Source organism: Parasteatoda tepidariorum, chromosome 11 (genome assembly GCF_982258835.1).
Source record: "Parasteatoda tepidariorum strain Cologne lab strain chromosome 11, Ptep-v5.0, whole genome shotgun sequence".
Classification (NCBI taxonomy): domain Eukaryota; kingdom Metazoa; phylum Arthropoda; class Arachnida; order Araneae; family Theridiidae; genus Parasteatoda; species Parasteatoda tepidariorum.
The window spans coordinates 50,895,147-50,917,653 of NC_141765.1; the positions used below are offsets into that span (position 1 = coordinate 50,895,147).

Genomic DNA, 22,507 nt, shown 5'->3' on the forward strand with positions numbered 1-22,507 from the left:
TTTAGATCTAATGATCGGATCTTCACGTTTTAAGACTTAATGTTGATGAATCGAGGAAGTGACCTCAAATATGCTAATTAATTAGTGCAGACGATATTTTAGGTTGCGTAATCAGACACAAAAACGTATTTTACTTGAATAAACATGCTTTTTTTTCTCGACGGATTTGGAAATTCTGACCCTAAAAATATAGGAGGTAGCTGCAATCTGGTTCCAACAGTTTGGTCAGGAGAAAAGTCGTATTTCTAAAATTAGATTTCTCAGGAACTATTCGACAAATTTCGTATTTTTATTTCGTATTCTGTATTTTGCTACATAAAATAACACTCTTTAAGTTGCTATAAAAAATTGTAGACATTACAATTCAAAATTTTTTGATTATTATTAAAATACTAAATAACTGTAAAAAATTATTTTTCTCCTATATTTTGGGGGTCAGAAATCCGAAAATCTCGAGAAAAAATTATGCTTATTCAGAAAAAGTACATTTTTGTGTCTGATTCAGCAACTTGAAATATCGCTTGCACTAATTAATTAGCAAATTTAAAGTTACTCCCTTGAACAGTTAAGATTAAGTCCTTGAACATAAAGATCCGATCATTAGTTCTAAAGTTATTCAAGGTTTTCCGTTTACTTTTTTCACTGTACAATGAGAAACCACTTCATTATCTTATGCTGACAGTCTTATATTAAGAAGCCATTATGTCATGGCTTGTATATTTTATTACATTTGTGTTACATGTACATGGTAATCTGAATAAGGCACCATTAAAAACCGATGCTAACCAAATACAGTCTATAATGCTAATAATTTATCCGAGGGAAATAGTTTTACGTCATTACCCAAGGGCAATGATTTTACGTCATAAATTTTTCTTTCGTTAGTTCAAAACATGTAAAATCATGTATTTATTTTTTATTGATTATGTTATTCATTCGTGAGAATTGATAATGTAACAAATAAAAACATATTGCTGCTTTTTTTCAAAGATATTTAATAAAAATAAATTAAAATTATTTCTAAAGTTACGATTTATTTGGAATTTTTAACGAAACATATTAAAGCATGCAGTTATAAACAGCTACTTGATTATCAGAATAATCTAATAATCTTTTTATATTCTGAGACCTAGTAACACAGTGTCTGAACCTGCGAAATTAAAATTTCTGATTAATAATTCAAGAATAAAAGGTTTTATTGCAAGATCATTGAAAGTGTGCGCATTATAATGACACTTATTTGTCTTTGTGACAGTTTAATACTTGCTCCCAAAGTATCGCCGAAGCTACTTGAAAAACAATAGTTGTTGTACAGAGAAAATATTTTGGAAACTTGACAAAACCATCAAATGAAAAATTTTGCTTATTTTTACATGTTCATATATATATATTTCTACATTTGCTTAGTTTTATACCTTACTCCGAAACTTATTTTTATATGTATACACTGTGGTTAGAAACTTTTCTAGAATATTTGGACCCCCTAAATCTTGTCACCTGTTTTCATGTACTGTTGCTACAGAGCAGCATTTTACAAAAATACAAAAATTTTGTTATATGAAAGACATATTTTTATTTCGTCAATATGTATATTTATCTATGCAAAATATGAATACATAAAAATATTCATTTATATTTATGAAAAACTTTGTGTAACTTTATGTCTGAGTGTCTCTTTGGCATAGAATTGCCCTGATAATTGTAAGAATGTTTTCTCTTGTTTTATTGAACCAGTTTTAATTTTTAAATAAATCTTTCTAATTAAATTCAAATTGTCGGTTTGCCTTACATATTTACAGTTATGCAGAGTGCAATAAAATATTCTTCAGTATCTTCATTGTCAGAAAAGTATGTTAATGTCAAGTTAAAACAAATGAAAATATTTTTAAAAGTTTTTATTTTTATTTTTTAATAATTATATTCAGCTACAACTAATAAATATGTAAGACACTTATAGAACACTGATTGCGATATTTCATTTGTTCAACAAATGCTGTAATACCACGTTACATTTAAAAATCTCAAGATTACAAATTTCAAAAGTGAATTCACTAATTTAAAACTCATTGTAATATATTACCAAACACTCTGAACCTGAATTAGTCAAACTTTTGCACTATTATATGTAAGTAGCTACTTCATTGCTCATAATGTTTCAAGTTTCTTTTTCTGATAATTTCACCAAGTCTAATTGAATGAGTTGCATCATAAGAGGAAGATGCTGAACTTGCTCATAATTAAGGAGCTTTGCGAAACTTTGAATAGATGTTTGTGTAAAGTTACTTTCATTTCTTTCCCATTCGTGAAGTAGTGATTCATAAATCTTTTGGAATAAATCATGCCCGAAAATCAGCAGTAGTTTCGTTTTTAACCTTAAATAGTCACCATTGCTGTTAGATAGATCGACGCACCCACGGATTCTATTTTTCCACATCATATCAAGCAAGCACTGGTTGCATTGTGAATGATCACAATGAGTTTGGTTGCTTAAAATACTGTCGTGTGCAGTTTTCGCTTCTGGATGTTTCATACCTTCATGAAATTGTTCGCTGTTATTTGGTGAAAGTTCAAAAACACCTTTATCTTTATCGGTAGAGTCTGCTTCTTCGCTTGAGTATCCAAAGTCTATTTCATGAACAGATAGTGGGGAATCTAATTTGTTAGGTTTTGTGTTTTCGACGGAGTTGCTTTCTTCTTTGACAACGTATGTGATATTCATCTTACTCTTGCTACTGATACCTGGTTCTGAAATAGGAAATTTGTTTGGAGTTTTATTTGCAATAGTATTTGCAACAGTGGTACGTTGAAACACAAAGCGTTTTTCCCATTTCTTCTTCATCTCCTTCTCCTCAAATTTGTCTGTAATTTGGTTTTCATTAACCACAATGCCAGATGAAGTACCTCGGATGGCTGCAGAACGGGGCTTCGGTTCGTTTGCCTCAAATTCACATAGCATTTTGTTTTCAGTTGCAATAATGCCAGGTGGAGTAGCTTGGATGGATGCAGAGCGAGACTTTCTTTGATTTGTTTCAAATTTGTCTCTGGGTTCAGTGACAAAGGTAGCAGGAGAAACAGCTCGGGAGGAGAAAGAACGTTGCCTGCGGTAACTTTCCTCATATTTGTCTTGATATTCAGTGGCAATGGCGACAGGCGAATCAGCTAGAGTGGAGAAAGAACGTTGCCTGTTGTAACTTTCCTCATATTTGTCTTGATATTCAGTGACAACGACGGCAGATGGAATAACTCGAGTGGAGGTTGATTTCCGATCATTTTCCTGAAACAATAAAAAAAAGAAAACACTATAAATTGAATACTTTGTATTTAAGAATTATTTAAAGAAGCAGGACTTGTTTATTACATTTAGGGTAACTCGGTGCCATATGAAAGAAAATAAAAACCTTGGATAATGGGAATCATCGGTAATTTAAAGGAAGATTGTATCATCAAGAAATATCCTTTTTTATAAAATTGAATATTGGTTTTTTACTGGAAACATGAAATCCGAAATTAGCATTTAATTTGAAGTAAATAGTTTTCCTCAATATCAAATAAACATATAAATGGCTAGTTACGACGGTGTTTTCTTATTTCTTGCCACTGTTTTCGGCTAGCTGTCTGGTCTGTCAAAGAGCTTTATTAATTCTTAATAAAGATGGCTATGTGCGTGGGTATATGAGTATTTTAAAATCTCGGAAAAAATCTTGATAGATGAAAGTTAAATAAGGCATCCCAATATACCTATCATGTGGCCAAAATTAAAGTGCCATTTTATATTTTTTCAGATAAGCTAGTAACTAAAACTATATATAGCTTGTCTAAAGAACTTCCCTTATCATTCATCTGGTGCAGTGGTGGTGGTGACTGATTGCTGGGTTTAACTCTTTCAAGAACTGGACAATATTTAAGACAGTTTTATGCTCGGGTTGGAGAGATTAAGAGCACTGATGGCCTCAGATTTCATGGTGAAAGGAGTTCCTTCTTTAGACAAACTACTTCTATCCTAATTACGGCAGGAAAAAAGTTTATATAGTTTCTCTATAGTAAGAACTCTCCCACCCCCACAATACAAAATCAATGGCCGCCTGCTGCTATGGAAACAAGAATAGCGCATTTCAGGAAGAGGAGCTTCGATGATTAATTTCTTTGAATAGGAAGTTTACCAGATTGGCCGACTCAATCGCTAGTAGGAGACTTATAAAAATCTGATTAAGAAACTTTAAGATTAGCATGGATATTTCTTTTACTTAAAATGATGCTCTTTACCCATCGGGTTGCAATTTTTAAAGTACAAAAGAAAAATATTGAACATATACTGACATTAAGGGTTGTTTCATCTCCGATAATGCCAGGTGGAGTAGCTCGAATAGATGTAGAACGGGGCTTCCTTTCATTTGCTTCAAATTGGTTTCTGTTTTCAGTGACAAAGGTGGCAGGAGAAACAGCTCGAGTGGAGAAAGAACGCTGCTTCCGGTCACTTTCCGCATATTTGCCTCGATATTCTGGGACAATGGCGGCGAGAGAAACAGCTCGAGTGGAGGAAGAACGTTGCTTCCGATCACTTTCTTCATATTTGTCTTGATATTCAGTGACAACGACGGCAGGTGGAATAACTCGAGTGGCGGTTGGCTTCCGTTCATTTTCCTGAATCAATAATAAAAAAAAGAAAACTATAAATTGAACATGTGTATCTTTTAAGAATTCTTTGAAAAGGCAGGCCTTCTTCATTATATTTGGGGTAAGACGGCGTCTTATAAAAGATAAGGACCTTGGACTAATATGAATTATTGGTAACTTCAAGGAATATTTTGTATCAAAAAATATCCTTTTTCATGAAATAGAATATAGGTTTTGCTTACTGGAAATATGAAGTTAGAAATTAACATTTAATTTAACGATATCCTCAATTTAAAAATAAATAGGCAGTTACGACAGATTTTTCTCATTTCTTGCCTCAGTCTTTGGCTTGCCGTCTGGTCTATCAAAGGGCTTTATTAACTCTTAATAAAGATGGGCAGCGTGAGTATTTTAAAATCTCGGAAAAAATCTTGATAGATTAAAATTAAATAAGTCATCCCAATATATCTATTATGTGGCCAAAATTAAAGTGATATTTTATATTTTTTTCAGAAAAGATAGTAGAAGCGATCTGAAGTCTGTCTAAAGAAAGAACTTACCTCACCATTCATCTGGAGCAGTGGTGGTGACTATTATGATTACTAGGTTTAACTATTTCAAGAACTGGACAATATTGAAGACTGGCTATATATAGAGAGGGCTGGCTTTGTGGTACTTCTACTCTACTCTAATAACAGGAAAAAAAGTTTTTATGGTTTGTCTTTAGAAAGAGATTACCCCACCACAAAGTAAATAGGCCGTCTGCTGTTATGGAAACAAGAATAGCGCATTCCAGGGAGGGCTGCTTCGACGATTGACTATATAGGAAGTTTACCAGATTTGCCAACTCACCCGCCTGTTGGAGACTTACTTAAGTCTGATTCAAGAACTTTAAGATTCGCATGGATATTTCTTTACTTAAAATTATGCTCTTTGCCCAATAGGTTACTATTTTTTAAGTGCAAAAAAGGAACAAATATTGAACATATACTGAAAATTAAGGGCAATGCCGGTTTCTTTTTTTTGTTACTTTTTAATTTTAAGCTAGTTTTTCACTATTTACGCTATTTATTATGAATGATTGATTTTTCGGGTAGAATTCCCAGAATGTTGATTTTCAGACAGTATAATTTCTAAACTTACACATCTTCGTAAAACATTTTTTTTTATTCGCTAAATTTTCTGGTAAAAGTGAAATACTTAAGTTTATTAACTTTAATTTTAAAAGGTAATAAAAGTTTTGCTACAGTAAGAAAAAAACAATTCAAGTTATCTATTCCGGAGAGATTTAACCCATTCATTAGAATTTATTATTTTTTGTTCATGTTGATGTTGTATACTCTTATGTGTACAGATTTTAATCCATATTATTTAGTTTATGTAACCTATTTAACTAATACAAATGTTAACTTTCCATCTTTTTTTCCTCCTTTAAAGATTTTTTTTTTAGCGGGGGAGGAAAGTTTTTGTTTTATTTATATTTCTTGTCGTAAATAGTGTGTAAAATAAATAATAATTAAATTGAATAAATTAAATAGGTACTAAGTTGTAACTCGTTTTATTTATTATTACTTTTACTATCTTTTTATTAATTTTTTTATTCAGTTTTTTTCTTCAGCGGAAAGCAAGTCACCGCAACTAGGATGAAGTCTATAACTATCAAGATAATTTTGATCAACACTCAAACCTAATAACTTCTAATTTTTTTTTAAAATTACGTTTTCTTTTTTTTATTTTAATGTAGCCTGTGTTATTTGTTTAAATGTTTTTTCACCATTTACTAAAAGGTATTTATATAAGTATTTTTATTAGCAAATTTTTCTTTTACTTTATCTTTCCTTCTTAAAAATCAATTTACAATGCACAGGATATTTAAAGATGAGTTATTTATTAATAAAATATGTACATAACTGCTTTAAGCAACTTTATAAAATTTCCAAACTGAATAATTGTTTTTCTATTTATCAACATCATTCATTATTCAAAGAAATTCAAAAGGCATTTAGTAAATTGGAAACGCATCTTTGAAAATTAAATTTAAAAAAAGAATGAAAAATAGAAAAACTTAGAAAAAATTTTTTTTCGTTGAAAAACTCTTCCGAAACACAAACTTTTGAAAAAGCAAAAAGATAAAATAAAATAAAAACTGAATCAAGAGCTTTAAACAATGTTTCAGATGCGAATGCTAATTTCTCTTCGCTCTAGGGCTAACACCAATATAATAAACCGAATTAAAAAAAACTCTCTCGCCGATCCGACCCCAAACCCTTACTTGGAATAGTCATACCTCGTAACCATAGTCACCGCCACGGCTCCAGACGAATGGCTAGGGGAGTTCTTGCTTTCGACAAACTGTGATTTATGCGTGGAGTGATTATAAATTTTAGTGAACATATTAAGTTTTCAAATCGCATTTTTCTTAGATTGTTTAGAAAAATTCATATAATAAATAGCTGACACGGAGGAATAAAAAAGCATTTTTGTTTTTTAAATTAATCCGGTTAATATAAAATTTATGTAACAAATAATTCATCATTATGATATATGAGGTATTGACAATCTAAAAACTTCAAGTCCTGTAAAAAAAGTAAATTTATAATTTAATAGGTATAAGAAAAACATGATACAACAATAAAAATTATTTATCCCCCTATGTTTACTAGTTACTAGTAACTGTTTAAGTTTACTAGTAGAGAAATGCATCACAAATTGCATGCATGCATATGAAAGAAATTTTATACTTACTGCTGTTTTTACTGAACATTTGGGAATCTTTGAATTATCTGTAAAAATTAAAGATAAATGCTATAAGTAGAAGTTAATACTCTAAAAAGTTCAAATTTAAAAACGCAACATACTTTTATAAAATTTTATTTGGGGACATAAAAATTTCAAGTAATTTTTCATAACTATGCGAATTAAATTATTCTGCAGGAATATAAAATAGAGTACATACACTAGGGGTAAAATGACTTTTAGTATGAAATATAGGATGTTCATTGGTAATTTATTTTTATTGAAAATCTTTCGGGATTTTATTGTTTTAAATTTATACTGCTGTTTTACTTTTGTTTTTAATTTATTTTATTTCGATTGATCTACAAAAGGGAAGTAATTATTTTTCAAAACCGTTCGAAACAAAGTTAAATGCATAACAATCTGTTTCGCGATTGCTTTTTATGCGAATTTCACTTTTTCGTGCTTCGTCATGTTTTTTGAACTGTTTAAGCGAATCAAAAAGTTTCGCTTATAACTCTAAGACTCGTTTACAAAAGATAGTTTTCGTGTAAAAGATTTATTCTATATTTTTATAAAATTGTTTAATGGTGGACGAAAATGTTTGAATTATACGGTTTGCAAATTTTTACTTAATTTTTAACTATGCAGCTTTAAGAGACAAAATTAAAAGTCAGAAAGCTATTGGCCGAATAATGTTATAGCCTAAATTTGAGTAAGTAATTTTGAATTTTCATTTTTCAACTGCTTTCGTTCAAGATTCGTAATTTATCATTTAAAACGACATGGTTGAAAATTGTGCTAAAATTTGGACACCTTTAAATTGAAAACATTTTCAATCATTAAGTCAAGATAAAAATTATTAATTAACAAACTGATGATCAACATTTTGAACCCTTAAGAAAAGCACTTAATATTTGAAAAGCCAATCTTTAGACAGGCACACTAATTTTGAAACTGAAATTACTCTATTTTGCATGAAACAATTTGATATTTATGATATAATAATTAACGATAATTATAACACAAAATTTAAGAAACATGATCACGCAAAATTTAAGTTTAGAAAAATCTGAAATATTCCAGTTTTAACAAAAATGTTGGATTATGTTTTGTTATCTAGCAAATGTATCTATGGTTAAATTAAGCATATAATTGTGAAATGTCTGAAATATTTTACAGCTTTAAGATAATGAAGGAAAAAACCCCAAAACACTTTAAAATCTTAATTTTTACATAATTTAAATAGTAGACACAGAGGAACAATATCTTCAAGTTAGTAAGTACTTGTACTTAACATATTTTGAAGATTCAGAATATGAATTCGTGGGAAAATGTATGCTTATTCAATATAAGTATGTTTTTGTGCCCGATTTCGTAAGTTAGCTGATAGTTAGTAACATAATGAGGTTTCTAAAACCATTAAGATGGAAAATATAACGAATCTTTCTATCAGATAGTAAAAACGATTCATTTTAGTTTTGATCCACACAATTTAATGATGCAAAAGCCAAATTTTGCTATACTGAGCAAAAGTAAAAGTCTTAATTTAAACTAGAACAGAAAAAAAAGCAGAAAATGTATCGTGGTCTTGACCATATTTATCTAACCATAACAGTTAAAGCAATACAGCAAACTTTATAAATAATACTTAATGAAGTTTGAGATATATTAAAATCAAACTATTTGACTGAGCTAACAATTTAGCTATAATACTTCGTCGAAAGAAAGACGAACAAAGCATTTACATATTTTACAGCGTTACCTTCTTTTAAAACATGAAAAGTACTACAAACTAAAGATTCACACAATTTACTTGAATTTAAAACTGATGCACTTCTTTTCACGCTATCCTTTGGATTGCTGCTATAGGCCATTCTAGTGACATGACGACTTGGAATTTCCTATTTAAAAAGATAAAATTTAGAATTATTATTAAGAAGTAATATCATTAGCAGAATTGTAACTCCTTTGGTGAGTTCCTACTATCTGATAATATTGGGTAACCGAAATTAATAAAGAAATAATAGAATAGAATAATGTTCGGCGCCCTAATATGCTGTCTGAGAGTGAGATCTTAAGATAGAAATGAAGAAAGTTACACATATACCATTTATAGATTTACTTTTAATTTAAGTCTATGTTGGATTTAAAGTTTCCATTGGGAAACTCAATTTAACAATGATAGCAGTTCATATAAAAAGCATAACTAAGATATTTTTCTTAGACTTAATTTGCACACACATATTTTGTAGAATTCACAATATTTCAAAAAGAATATATCAGATATTTTAACTTTGATCTTGAAAGAAAATGTAATTTTGGGCGTCATTTTTTGTGATTATCTTATAATAAACCCTTAAATGTTATATTAAAGATACTTACGTTTGTGCTCTGGACAAAACCTGAAAGAATGCTCCTCAAAGACGGATTAGCCAAGATTTCATCTGTTGATGGTCTTTGATCAGGATTTAAACTTAACAAATCATCCACTAATTGATTTATTAAACCAGATTTCATCCAACTAAAGTTTAAAATTAAGCATTTTAAAATATTGTCAAAATCATCTCGAATAGGCATTTTTTTGTGTGATATATTGACTAGATTATTCAAAATAACTTAAAAAATCAGTCCTTTTTATTTAGTGAAGTCATTTATTAGAATAGGAATTCATAATCACTTTCCTTTATATACATATATAGCATAATAAATACAAAAACACAAAGAAAATTAAGAAAAACACTATTGTACACTATTCCTCACACTATTGTATTGATATATTTTGCTTTGGCTATATTGATACAATAATAGAAAGCACTCTTTTTTGCTGATATAATCGTGTGAGCTGATGAAAAGTTTATATCTTTTATTTTCCGGATTTTTTTAAAATTCTTTGTCCTTTTTTTCGGGATTTTTTCTCTCTCCGGTTTTTGGTATTTTTATTATTTTTTCTCCTCTTTTTCATTGTACTGTAATTTTCCCCTCGTGTGTGTATACATATTATACATAACTATGCATCGTAAATGACCTTTTTATTTAGGACACAGCTCAAAATGTGAAGTTAATATGATATTAACCTTGTGAACATGTGTTTAAAGAATATATAGCTGAAAACGGGTGTTTAAGAAAATGGACATTTGTCAAAATGGGTATTTGAGAAAATCAACATAACATTTGATTCAGATTCTCAAACTTTTGTAATGAAAATTGTTCTTTTTTCAAGAATAAAATAAACGGAGACAAATTCGTAATGTTATATCGTCCATTTGACAAAATTTTGTATACTTTTTCAAATTTGTCTTTTTTGAAAAAGAAAAGAAAATTAAAGTTAACAGTTGTTATTACTCAGTTTTCACGGATCCTTCAAATTTATACAGTGGTATTAAACTTAATCTGCACGAATTTGGATTTTTAAAAAAATACTCCATCGTATAGTATTCTGAATACAAATAGATTTCCTCTTAAGTTACTTTTGTAATATACCTAGTCAATCCGACTCAAAGTTTAGGACTTTTCTCCGTAATGATTATGCTTTTTGTTCAAAAAAATTAGGAAAGTATGTACGAAATTGTTAGTTTCGTCGTTAAATTAAGGTTGAACTTCGAAAAGGCGTAGTTTGTACTGTGTCAATTGTCTTAATCATCCTTTTTAAACGGTATCCATTTTATCCAACATACAATTTGAGCTGTCAGAATAAACAGCTTACCGATGATGTATTAAAGTTTGCAGACTAATCCAATGTTTCTTATTATCTAGTTAAGGATTTGTCACGCGCTGATAAATTTTTATTTTCTTGCTTTTTATTAACTTGCAATCCCTAACGTGCTGAAAATAAGTTTCATTAATTTTAGAAGATACAATAAATTATCAAGTTATAAAAATTTAAAAGAAATGAAATAATAAATTGAATAGGTGGCTCAGTTCATTTTCAAAAAAGATTTACTATTAAGAAGACTAATCTTTTGTGATAAAATTATGAATAAGCAAAAACGCTTAAATCAGTATGCAGTAAAATTTATCAAAGCACACAAGTTGCGTTGCTACATATGATATATCTTTATCAGTAGGTTTATCCTACTTCAATGGCTGCAGCGTTAAAAATATATTTGATAGGAATCGACAAATTTTAGGTCAACTGATGAGAAAAAAGTAAACAAATTAGGTAAAAAAAATACAAAAAGGAATAAAATTAACAGCTAAAACATTAAAAATTTAGTGATATTTGATAAGCATAATACAATCGTAACATTTTAACACTTATTTTTTCCTTCTTTTTAAAAGTTATTTCCAAGTTATTTGTATAAGATAATTCTATAACATTAGATAAAACTTTGCTACATAATAAATAACGAAATTTCTCCCTGGGATGCTTTATGAAAGCGACATACGACAAAATGAAGACGACATCGGAATTTTTATGAAGTCGTTATTATGAAGACTAGTGATCAGAGCTGACTCACGCACTACAAGTGACAAAACTATTTTTGAGAATAGTAAGCGTGAAAAAATACACTAGTTTGTCACGATTTATGGCAACTATTTTTAATGTTATTTTAAAGAAACAAGGTTAAAATGCGATATTTCAAGAATTATTGGTACAAACGGAAACACGAGACGGTCTGTTTGGCCTAATCAATAGATCTCTTTTAGATCTATTGATTAGATTTATTCATCAATATGAAATTAATTTATCAATTCTCTCATCCATGCCCTCAAACGCAAATTTACTTTCCTAATTAAAATTAAAAATACTTCATACACATTACTTCAATGACGAGGAGCATGAAATAAAAAAGCCTTAACCACTTAACAGTCAAAAATAATTGATAACTTTCTGGCATTTCTTAAATTAAATTTTCTGTCATAAAAAATTGAAGGTTGGAAGGAAAACTCGTAAAAATATAGTTTAAAATAATTAATTGCTCGGGTGTAGACGAAAACATTTCTTTATGGTTTACCAGGCTTAAATATTTTAATATATTATTCAAAACTATTATTTTACAAATTATTTCTATTAAACTGTACTTTTTTGATTTTGAATTAAGTGTAAATCTTCCATGAAAATGACTCCAAAAAGTGGCCTTTTAAAAGTAATTTGTAATGACTACATTAAAAATATAGTCGTGAACTGAAAATAAATTTTTTTCAGCCTCTGGCACAATTTTTTTTTTTTACACTTATTCAATGTGTGAACACTATTCAATGACGAATATTAGTTCGCTAGTAAAATAAATAATATTTGTTGTATCAAATAAATAATGGTGAACCAAGGATTCAAACATCCAATACCTCTGTGATCTAAAAAAGAAATCTTGAATAGTTTTAACACTAGAAAGACAAACTTAGTATATACCTATAATGCCCAAAAGCAGTCAAAATGACTGCATTGTGAAAGAATAACTAATGTGTAAAAAGAAATTTGTTTAATTCTTAATGTTTTTTATATTATTTATAGTTATATAACAGTTATACATTATTTACAATTATGTAAGTCAGTAGAAAATATAAACAAAAAAAAATTTACTTCACTTAAAAAAAAAAAAAAAAATTAGGTATATTATTTGTACATTTTTTGCAAACGAAAAAGCAGTCAAAATGACTTCCTTGGGAATCCTTGGCAATCTAGTGTTAAGTGCGAGATGCATATGTGTATTCTTGTTTTTATTATAGCCTTCTGAAACAATAGAGAAGATTATAAACCTTTCTATATGCTAGACAACTACCATGTTCAGCTTTAAATAAATGTTAAAAAATGCAAGAAGCAATTTTCTTACTTACGTGGGAAACGGTTGTCGGCTTCCTTCTAAAATAACACTCACTAGTTGCGGTAAAGACACTGCTTTGAAGGGTCGTTCAAGTGCAGAAATCTCAAATAAAACACATCCTAGTGCCCACATATCACTTTTTGTATTATATCTAGGTTTTAATTAAAGATAAACAAGTAAAGCATATAAATTTAGTCATATATATATATATATATATATATATATATATATATATATATATATATATATATATATATATATTTGGATCAATAGTTTCGGAGCCACACAGGAGGAAGTTAGTATTTTTTCTTTTGATATATAGGGTGTCCCGTAAATGTTGCGACTAGAGAAAGTGGGGCAAATCATAAGGATTAAAAATTACCTAGGAAATCATGACCGGAAGTGTCATCTTACGCTGCTAGAGGTGCTTTGGACAAGTTGTTCGTGTGCCTTTGAACTTGCACTGTTATTTTTTTAAAGTTTTTTAATTTCATGTTACTATTTATTTCATAACTGTCGCTGAACAGCAGACCCAATAGTGGGTTTACGACTACTAATATTCAACACCGCAGCCTTGTAATTTTGAACCAAATCCAGCTGGAAAGAGAACTCCTGGATCAAGTATTGGGAGAAAAATGCCTGCGTGGTGGACTTTTTCGAAGGAACTAACCTGCATTTGCGTTACATGGAGAGGAAAACCATGAAAATATCCTACGGTTAGCCTGGTGGCAAGGGGACTCTGATCCATGATCCGTCTACCACTGAGGATATTTCACGCCAGCACTGTGGTCGGTGCAAGCCGGATACGGATTCGTATCAATTGGCCATCACTGGGATTCGAACCCGGTTCACCTCATTGTAAGGCGAACGCTCTACGTCCTGAGCCATCACGACTCTTATTTTACTATTTTATTTCATAGGCGTCGTTGAACAGCCGAATCAAATTTGGGTTACGACTACTATTGAAAAACTAGACTACTTCTATTCCAGATAATATTTATTACGAAACTCCTGGATGACTACCCCCAGAGGTATGATTCGTTATGGGAACATGGAGGACTTTGTGACTCAACATATTTAGCGTGCATCAGCCACCATTTACTTCGTCCGGTGGGGATCGAATTTACGAAATCTTGGACATGGGCCCAGTGACCTACCAACCTGGCTATCCAGGCTATTACTATTATTTTATATCTTATTTTATATCCGCCGCTGAACAGCTGACCCCAAGTTTTCGATTTACGACTACTGATATTCAACTCCGTAGCCTTGTTATTTTGAACCAATCCAGAAGCCAAGGAAACTCCTGGATCAGTACCCCCAGAGGTGTTAATTTGTTATGAGAACATGGAGAACTTTGCGACTCGACAGATTCAACGAGCATCAGTCACCATTTACTACACGGGGAGTCTTCGGCAGGCGGGGATCGAACCCACAAACTGTTGGATATGCCCCCAGTGCCCTACCAACCAGGCTATCCCGGCCTAGGCTATTACTATTAGTTATTGTCGAGAGTTCCATTAAAACAGGCTCAGAAATACTGTTTTATCGTAATTTAATGATTAGGCGAACTAGTCCAATTAGTCGCCAAATCATTAAATTACGATAAATAGCAATACTGTACCTATTTGAAAGCAGTTTTTGATAATTAAAGGAAAACAAAAAATGAAGATAAATAAAAGTACCTGATGTTCAAGTGCTCACGATGTCATAACAGGAAAGCGCCAATAGCGGCGTACGATAACATTTCTGGTCATGATTCTCTAGGTAATTCTTAATCCTTATGATATGCCCTATTTCCCCTAGAAGTTTGTGCAACATCGAACATTTAAGGGAGACCCTGTGTGTGTGTCTTTAATATATATATATATACACTCGTGCAACGTACTTCAGAGAGAATAATGTTACAGCTTAAAAAACATTTCATTATTACATTTCACACTAATTAAATTAAAGTGTATTTACCTTATGAAATTAAAGCCAAATAGTTCCAAAAAAGCAATCAAACCAGTTTCGTTGTTTATTACTCCCACATTCCTATGGCATATTTTATTAGACTTCGATGCTGTTTTTGTATTTCTTCGATGAATAATTATGTGTCTCCCAATGTGTAAAATTTTCTTTTAAAAATTTGCTGATAAGGATTTGAAAAATACATAATAGTGAGACTTAATAGAACTCCCTGGACGCGTAACCTTTGGCTAGGATGCGAAATTAACCTGGAGGCTATCCACAAATCACAGCTTCGAATGCACCTGGCTGAAATCAACAAACCCCAATTTCGTATAAAAAGAGATGGAAGTTTCACCCGACAGATTGCCAAAAGTCGTAAATTCGAAAATAAAATTAGAGAAAAAACCAACTGGAAATTGAATGAAATAAAATAATCAAAATTCTTAGAAAATTTAGAAGAAAATCAACTGATCATGTGATGCAAGCCTAAATCTAAATTTATATAAGTTATGACAAGTTTACATAACACCGTCAAAAATATAATAAATTTATGTTAATAATTATAAAAAATTTATGTTTATATGGATTTCAAAATTGCTAGGATAAACTAAATCTTTTTGGAGAAATATATCTATTTTTTCCTGCTGTTTTAGTGAGCGATTATGTGCAAAAGAACAAATTACCTTTATGAAGTAATCATACGTGGGTCTCCTCTGATTAGGTTATGTTCTTTGTAAATTTTAAATTTGCTTTTTTTAGTAGTAATGCAGCATATTCCACAAGAATCTGTATTTTATTGATCATATCTACCATGCGTACAGTAGAGGGTAAAGTTTATTTACATATGCGCATATACTTGTAATGTTCAACACATTAATATTTCATAGAAATGAAACTAATAATACAATTGGAAGTTTATATTTGTGTGCGGTGATGAAATTGATATTTTGAAAATTAAACTTAACTCCGGTTTTAAAAAATGCTTCTTCAAAAGACGTAAAAAAAATAAGGAAATTAAACTTTGCATTTCGCAATAAAACTAATTCCGGGGCTCATACAAATCTGAATTTAGAGTATACAACGTCTTAATTCTAATATACGAGTTAAAAACTTAAAAAAGGATACGGCTTTCTCATTATTATTTCTGGAGAAAGATAATATGGCGTTCCAATAGCAGTTTTTGCAAAATCTTTTGAATCGTTCAACAATCTGGATACACCAAAGTCACCAATTTTAATTGTATGGTTTCCACTTAAAAATATATTTTGAGTTTTCAAATCTGAAAAGTTAAAAAAATTAAGAGTCATTAAAAGAAAATAAGATGTTGAATTTAATGCTGGATGTTTACCTCTGTGTAAGATGTTCAGAGAGTGAATGTACTGCAAAGCCTGGCTGATTTGAATGAACCAAGATATGGTTTGCTAAAAATTTTGAAAACAGTTAAAAATAATAAGGACCTTCGTTAAAAATAATAAAGAAAAAATAATTCGTTAAAACAATTAGAAAAAAAAATGCTTACGTATTCACTAAAAGGTACGCCCTTTTGTTTCTCTATGGCCGCGGCAAGGTCACCTGGAATTTAAATTTTAAATAACAGTGAAAGCTATGTATTGAAGCACTTATTAGCAAATATCATCAAGATTTAATTGTTAATGTACATTTTTAATAAAAGAAATATAACTAACATTTAATAAATATTATTTAATGAAAAATAAATTCAGCGAAACTTAATTGCAGCTTTACGGTTAATTATGGAATCATTAATTTTTTATTTATTTAAAATTAAATTATTTTTTTAGATGAAGTGAAAATTTTCCTTCAACCCTTTTCTCTGAAAACCAGAAACGAAAACTTTTCCAAGGATTTTTTTGTTTTTTTTCTTCTTATTTTAGAAAGCTTATAAATGGTTTACAGAATTACAATGAAACTCAAATGCCCCGAAACAAGCTTCCTAAAACTGGAAGAAATACAGAAAATACCTACAAAATAGCTTTCTAATTCTATTTTATAAACAATGTTGAACCATATTATATTAGATTTATTGCTTTCTAGTGTTCCTTCACCTGGTAATTTTCGATTCCTTCGCCTGGTAATTTTCGATTCCTTCGCCTGGTAATTTTCGATTCCTTCGCCTGGTAATTTTCGATTCCTTCGCCTGGTAATTTTCGATTCCTTCGCCTGGTAATTTTCGATTCCTTCGCCTGGTAATTTTCGATTCCTTCGCCTGGTAATTTTCGATTCCTTCGCCTGGTAATTTTCGATTCCTTTGCCTGGTAATTTTCGATTCCTTCGCCTGGTAATTTTCGATTCCTTCGCCTGGTAATTTTCAATTCCTTCACCTTATAATTTTAAATTCCTTTGCCCTTGTAATTTATTAATCAACTTAAAGCCAAAGAATATAAAGCCGATCATGTAATGGGACAAATTTGCTTCCAAAGAAAAATTAGTGTAAAACTAACGAACATTTGCTTTACCGGGAGACAGAATGAATGAAAGTTTTCATAAAGAATCCAACTGCAAGGGCTACCCATAGAATCAAAATCTACATTACTTTAGATTTTGGCAGGATTTTAGAAGTTTCTAAGTTTTTCAAAGAAAGTTTTTAGACAGGATTGTTTTCCAGTAATTTTTCCTTTCATTTTGGTATTCATTAAATGGTATACATAAATGATACTAAAAAAATTAAAATCTCGTTATTAATTAGTTACAATAAACTATACTTTGGCTTATCACTAACTTCAGATTTTCTACATTTAGAAACTTGATGACATCAGATTTTTAACATTCCAATTAAAATTAAACAACTTGAATTAAAACATTTTATATTTTTGCTCTTAAAGGAAAAGTGTTTACTAAGTAGGAAAACAACCTTCCCCGATTTACAATTTTCAGGAAAACATTTTGAAGAATTATTTTCATTGAAAAATTCAGATCATTGAAAAATATTAAAAATTCAAATAAACTTGCTCTTCAAAACAATTACTATAAAAATTGGCATTGTTATAATTGCAAGCTAATACGAAAATTCTATAAACAAAATTATATCTTACCTGAATCAGCATAATCCATAATTATTGATAATTTCCCACTAGTGTGGTCAATTGCAGAGTCTCTGTATCCGATAATATGTCGATGTTTTAATGTAGCTAACATACTGACTTCATTAAAAGCACGTTGTTTCTCAACAGAAGTTAATGAGTTCATGTTGACTTCTTTTAAGACATAAGAAGTCTTATTTTGTTTTACCAAATAACATGTACCGTAGGAACCATTTCCTAACAAAGCTACTTTTCGGTATTTACTAATAACTGGTTCGTTATAAGATGTATCCATTGTTGTAGTTTGGCATGCAATCATGAAAAATCATATTACAATTATTTTACAAACAGATTCGTTCCACAGTGGATTGATCATAAGGACACGGTTTCGATTAGAACACTAAGATAAGCATTACAGGCTGCGATCAGTGAGTAGGCGAGTGTCTACTCTGATCAGCGTGAGAAGGGTGTTGTATTTTATTTATTTATTTATTGTTACAGCATAAATTTGCAGGCTTGTGTGCTCAGTTAGACACATAGAAGAACAGATAGCACACTACAAAAAATGACAGCACGAAGACCCATCCAGGGTAACAGCGGGATTTGAACCTGCTGCCTCCACACTTTGCATTACGTTTGGCGGGTGATACCGCTCTGCCAGTGCGGTATCAGTTCTCATTAAACTGTGCAACCGCAAAGTACTTGAAGGAACTTGTGAAGGACATCGGCTACCGAATCGTGGGAGCCATACCCTCTGCAAAGGATCAAAATGTCTTCGGATCATCCTGAGGAATGTTTACCAGACCATAGCCCATGGTGAAACCGGGCTGGCTCAGGGAATAAAGCACTCGGTTTAAGGTGACCCGGATTCAAATCCCAGCAATGGTTGGTCGAAACGAATTCCGCAATCGACTCGCCCCGACCATTGTGCTAACGTAAAATATTCTCAGTGGTAGACGGATGATGGGTTAGAATCCCCTGAGAGAGAATCCCCGTTAGGACACTCAAGAGTGGCGCCCTCTCCCTTTCACTCAATCTTTTGCATTCAATTCTCTAATCTCCCTCTCTCACGGTTAACCTGACAGCACATTGCAGGTTTTTCTTCTTCCTGTAACGCAAATGCGGATTAGTTTCATCAAAAAGACCTCCACGAAGGCAAATTCCGGCTCAATACTTGATCCAGGATTTCTTTTGTCTTCCTGATTGGATTTAGAATTAGAAGGATACGGAGTTGAGTATTGGTAGTCGTTAACTCAAAATTGGGTCGGTAGTTCAATGACGGTTATAAAATAAAATAAAATAAAATAACCCATTGTGAAGCACTAGTACTACTATTACAAAGTACTACTACAACTACAACAAAGTAGAACACCGAAGGCATGCATCACTTTTGGACATTGACAGAGAAGGTCACAAGTTTGTGCCATATAATCACCAAGGAACCTTTACTTCTGCAAAGGACTTACAAGGTTTTTATTGAACAAATAGTAAAAAGACTACTCAGTTGAAGGATAAAATATAGGCTTTCTCGCAATGCATGATTTGATAACGAAATAATTTCTATTTCTATTAAGTGATCTCAAAGTTTTCGTTAACAGCAAAATTTGCTTAGAAGCCGAAATTGTAATAGAAGTAATTACAGAAGCTTACATCGACTGCAAAATAATTGAGATGTCAGTTATTTGCAACAATCTAGTTGCTATTTAAATGAGAATCGTAAATGAGAATTATTTAACCTAAAACTCCGACTTACGACAGAGTTACGATAAGTGTCTGATGTGTATCAGCGCTTACAAGCAAAAATTTTAAAAGCACTAATTGCAATATAATTGCCATCTGAATAACTTTTGATGGTCTAGCAGTTATTTGCTGAGAATCTCGTGACTTTTCTTTATACGCTAAGATAACCAATAAACTGGAGTCTTAGAATGCGACAGAGTATATAGCAGGGTTCAAGTCTTGAAGTCACGTGGGTCCAAGCGAAATTCATAAAAACCCTAAAAGTAAAAGTCTTTTAAAATTGCAGAATGATTGATATCACAGTAGTCTGCAATAGTCGAAAAGTTATTTAAAGGATAGTATCCACAGAGAACTTACTTGAAAATAAAGTCACAGGGGAAGAAATTTAAAAAATAGTTGTAAAATTTTCATTCGGATATTTGAAAACTAGCAGTTTTATTTTGCCATTTCAATATTTTGAGAATAGAAATCCGTCACAGTTTGTTAAACCCTACCTAGTTAAAAAAAAAAATTCTTTTTTATATATTTTTAACTTTTGCCAGGGCTTTTGTTAGAAAAATATTGTTTATTATGTAACTTAAAGACAATATTTTTGATTTTTATTTTATTAATTTATATTATAATTTCATATGATATTCATTTCATTTCTTCGCACGTATTCGTTGGGCTACCGAAGGAAGTGAGCCATCCCCTCTGCAGAGGATTAAAATTGCGATTTCATGTCTTCGGATCATCCTCAGGGATGTTTCTCAGACCTAGTACCTAGACGCTAATACAGTCGAACTCGTTTATAACGAGCTCGGACTTAACGAGAACTCGGATTTAACGAGGGAAACGAGAATATTTGGTTGGATCAATGTTAAGTCTATGGAACAGAAGTCGCTTTTAACGAGCAAGACCGTAACCTCCGAGGTAAACTTTCTTTACACACATAGTATCCCCAAGAAATTTTGAGCGCGCTGATTGGCTTTCTCGGCAACGCCATCTGTGACGTATAGCTATTTCATTCTGCCATGCTTGTTATTTTCAGCATAGAGTGATTTCTATACTCCAGCTTTTGTTAACAAACTTGAAATGTCAGTTTTTTCAACAGAGAAACTGTCTTCCTCATTTAAAAATGAAGTAAAAAATATTTCTTCAAATACCATTACCCTTAGAAGTATTGTTCTAAATTTAGACGATTGCAATAGGTGGGTAAGGAAATTTGGGGAACTTACCAATACGAAATGGAATTCTAGAACATCCAAACCTCATGTAAAAAGGTTTGTTTGTAGGTAAATAATAGTTTAGTTACTTTTAAAAAAAAATTTATTTAATTTTTATGGGAAATGCTTTTTTCGTTAAATTTATGATTATTACATGCATGAATTCTTATGAAGCTAATATCCTTCTCATTTATTGAATAACATTGAAATCGAATTTAATTGCCTTGCTTAATCCTTATACTCACAATAAAATGAAAATTGAGTAGTTTTCACTTGATATTTATTTAATAAAATTAATATTCATCGAATTAAATTAATATTTAATTTATTTTATGTGGATTACTAAAATTAAATTAGAAAATTTTTGATTTAAGATTTATTAATGGCGCCATCTATTATTATAAATTATAACTAAGAGATGTGCATTATGCCTACTTATTTATAACTTATTTTTAATGCTTTTTTTTTTGTTGAATGTTTTATAGTACCGAAAAACTATTAATTGGCATCTAAGAAATCAAGCAATTGTCTTTTAAGATGCCTCTTTTATTATTTTTTGATTGCATAATTCCCATCAAAATAAAAGTCAATGATTATGAATTGTCCATTAAATTAATACCATAAGTAATTAGAGAATAAATTTACAAAAAATTTCCTCTTTTAATTCTAGTACATTTCTATTGTATTGTAAATATTTTTTTATTATTTAATTGCAGGAAATTATTTGTTTGTCACCACAGTGCGTTTATGAAAGTGCCACAGGAGAAATGTAAAAGTAGTTTTTCAAAAACTTTTACAATTTTTTTGCTGAATTATAATTAAATTTTTTTAACATTTTAGAATATTTTCTTCTAAGATATGATAAAATATTTTTTAAGTAATCAAACATAATTTTAAAAATTTTTATATACATTTTAAAATCTCATAATAAATTCAAACTTAACTGAGTGGTTTTGCAATCATACTTAATAAATTTAAGTAAGAGTTTTTAATTTCTAAGTGCATAAGGATATTCACAATGCTACTCAATTTGAATATTAATCACTTCTTATATATATTTTACATAAAAGCTAACATAAAATTCATAACATTAATGTTTAAAAATATTAGCATAAAATTTAAAGCAAATTAGATTTAAATAAATGTGTTATTATTAAAATACAATTAATAACGCTGTTTAATTTTTTGAATAAAACTTTACATTTGTCATAAAATTAGTATGAGAAATATACTGGAACTGATTTAGGATTGATTTACATTTTGGAAACAAACTACGGAGAAATGTTATTGAGGAGGAGCTACAAAAAGACTTAACAGAAGGCAATGCCGAGAAAGCCAATCAGCGCTCTCAAAATCTCTTGGGGATACTATGTGTGTAAAGAGAGTTTACATGCGACCCGGTTTTAGCGAGCAATATTTTTCTGTCTGGCAATCTTTTTTCTCATCTTTCTAGTCC

The 22,507-nt window shown here is 30.5% G+C and overlaps 1 protein-coding gene across 2 annotated transcripts; it reads right to left on the minus strand.

The window, feature by feature from the left end:
• Positions 1-1,880: 1,880 nt before the first annotated feature.
• LOC107451055 (uncharacterized) lies at positions 1,881-18,562 on the minus strand. Of its 2 annotated transcripts, none has more exons than XM_043046905.3 (10): positions 18,119-18,562; positions 16,588-16,640; positions 16,417-16,489; positions 16,194-16,347; positions 13,129-13,266; positions 9,736-9,874; positions 9,167-9,254; positions 7,360-7,397; positions 4,318-4,641; positions 1,881-3,274 (listed from the first exon to the last, which is right to left on the minus strand). In XM_043046905.3, exons 1-10 carry the CDS (start codon positions 18,423-18,425, stop codon positions 2,156-2,158), a joined length of 2,433 nt encoding a protein of 810 aa, XP_042902839.1. In that variant the 5' UTR covers positions 18,426-18,562; the 3' UTR covers positions 1,881-2,155. The 2 variants fall into 2 exon arrangements, with proteins under 2 accessions (XP_042902839.1, XP_042902838.1); XM_043046904.3 differs by having other exon boundaries at positions 4,318-4,647; positions 18,119-18,504.
• Positions 18,563-22,507: the final 3,945 nt, after the last annotated feature.

Bases quoted from the DNA above. Each gene is read 5' to 3' on its own strand.
- LOC107451055 (XM_043046904.3), bottom strand. From the start codon at position 18,425: ATGATTGCATGCCAAACTACAACAATGGATACATCTTATAACGAACCA. The intron at 13,267-16,193 runs GTATCCTTTTTT...ATTAAAACCTAG, and splicing joins GAAATAATAATGAGAAAGCC to ATATAATACAAAAAGTGATA. The intron at 3,275-4,317 runs GTCAGTATATGT...TTATTGTTTCAG, and splicing joins GAGATGAAACAACCCTTAAT to GAAAATGATCGGAAATCAAC.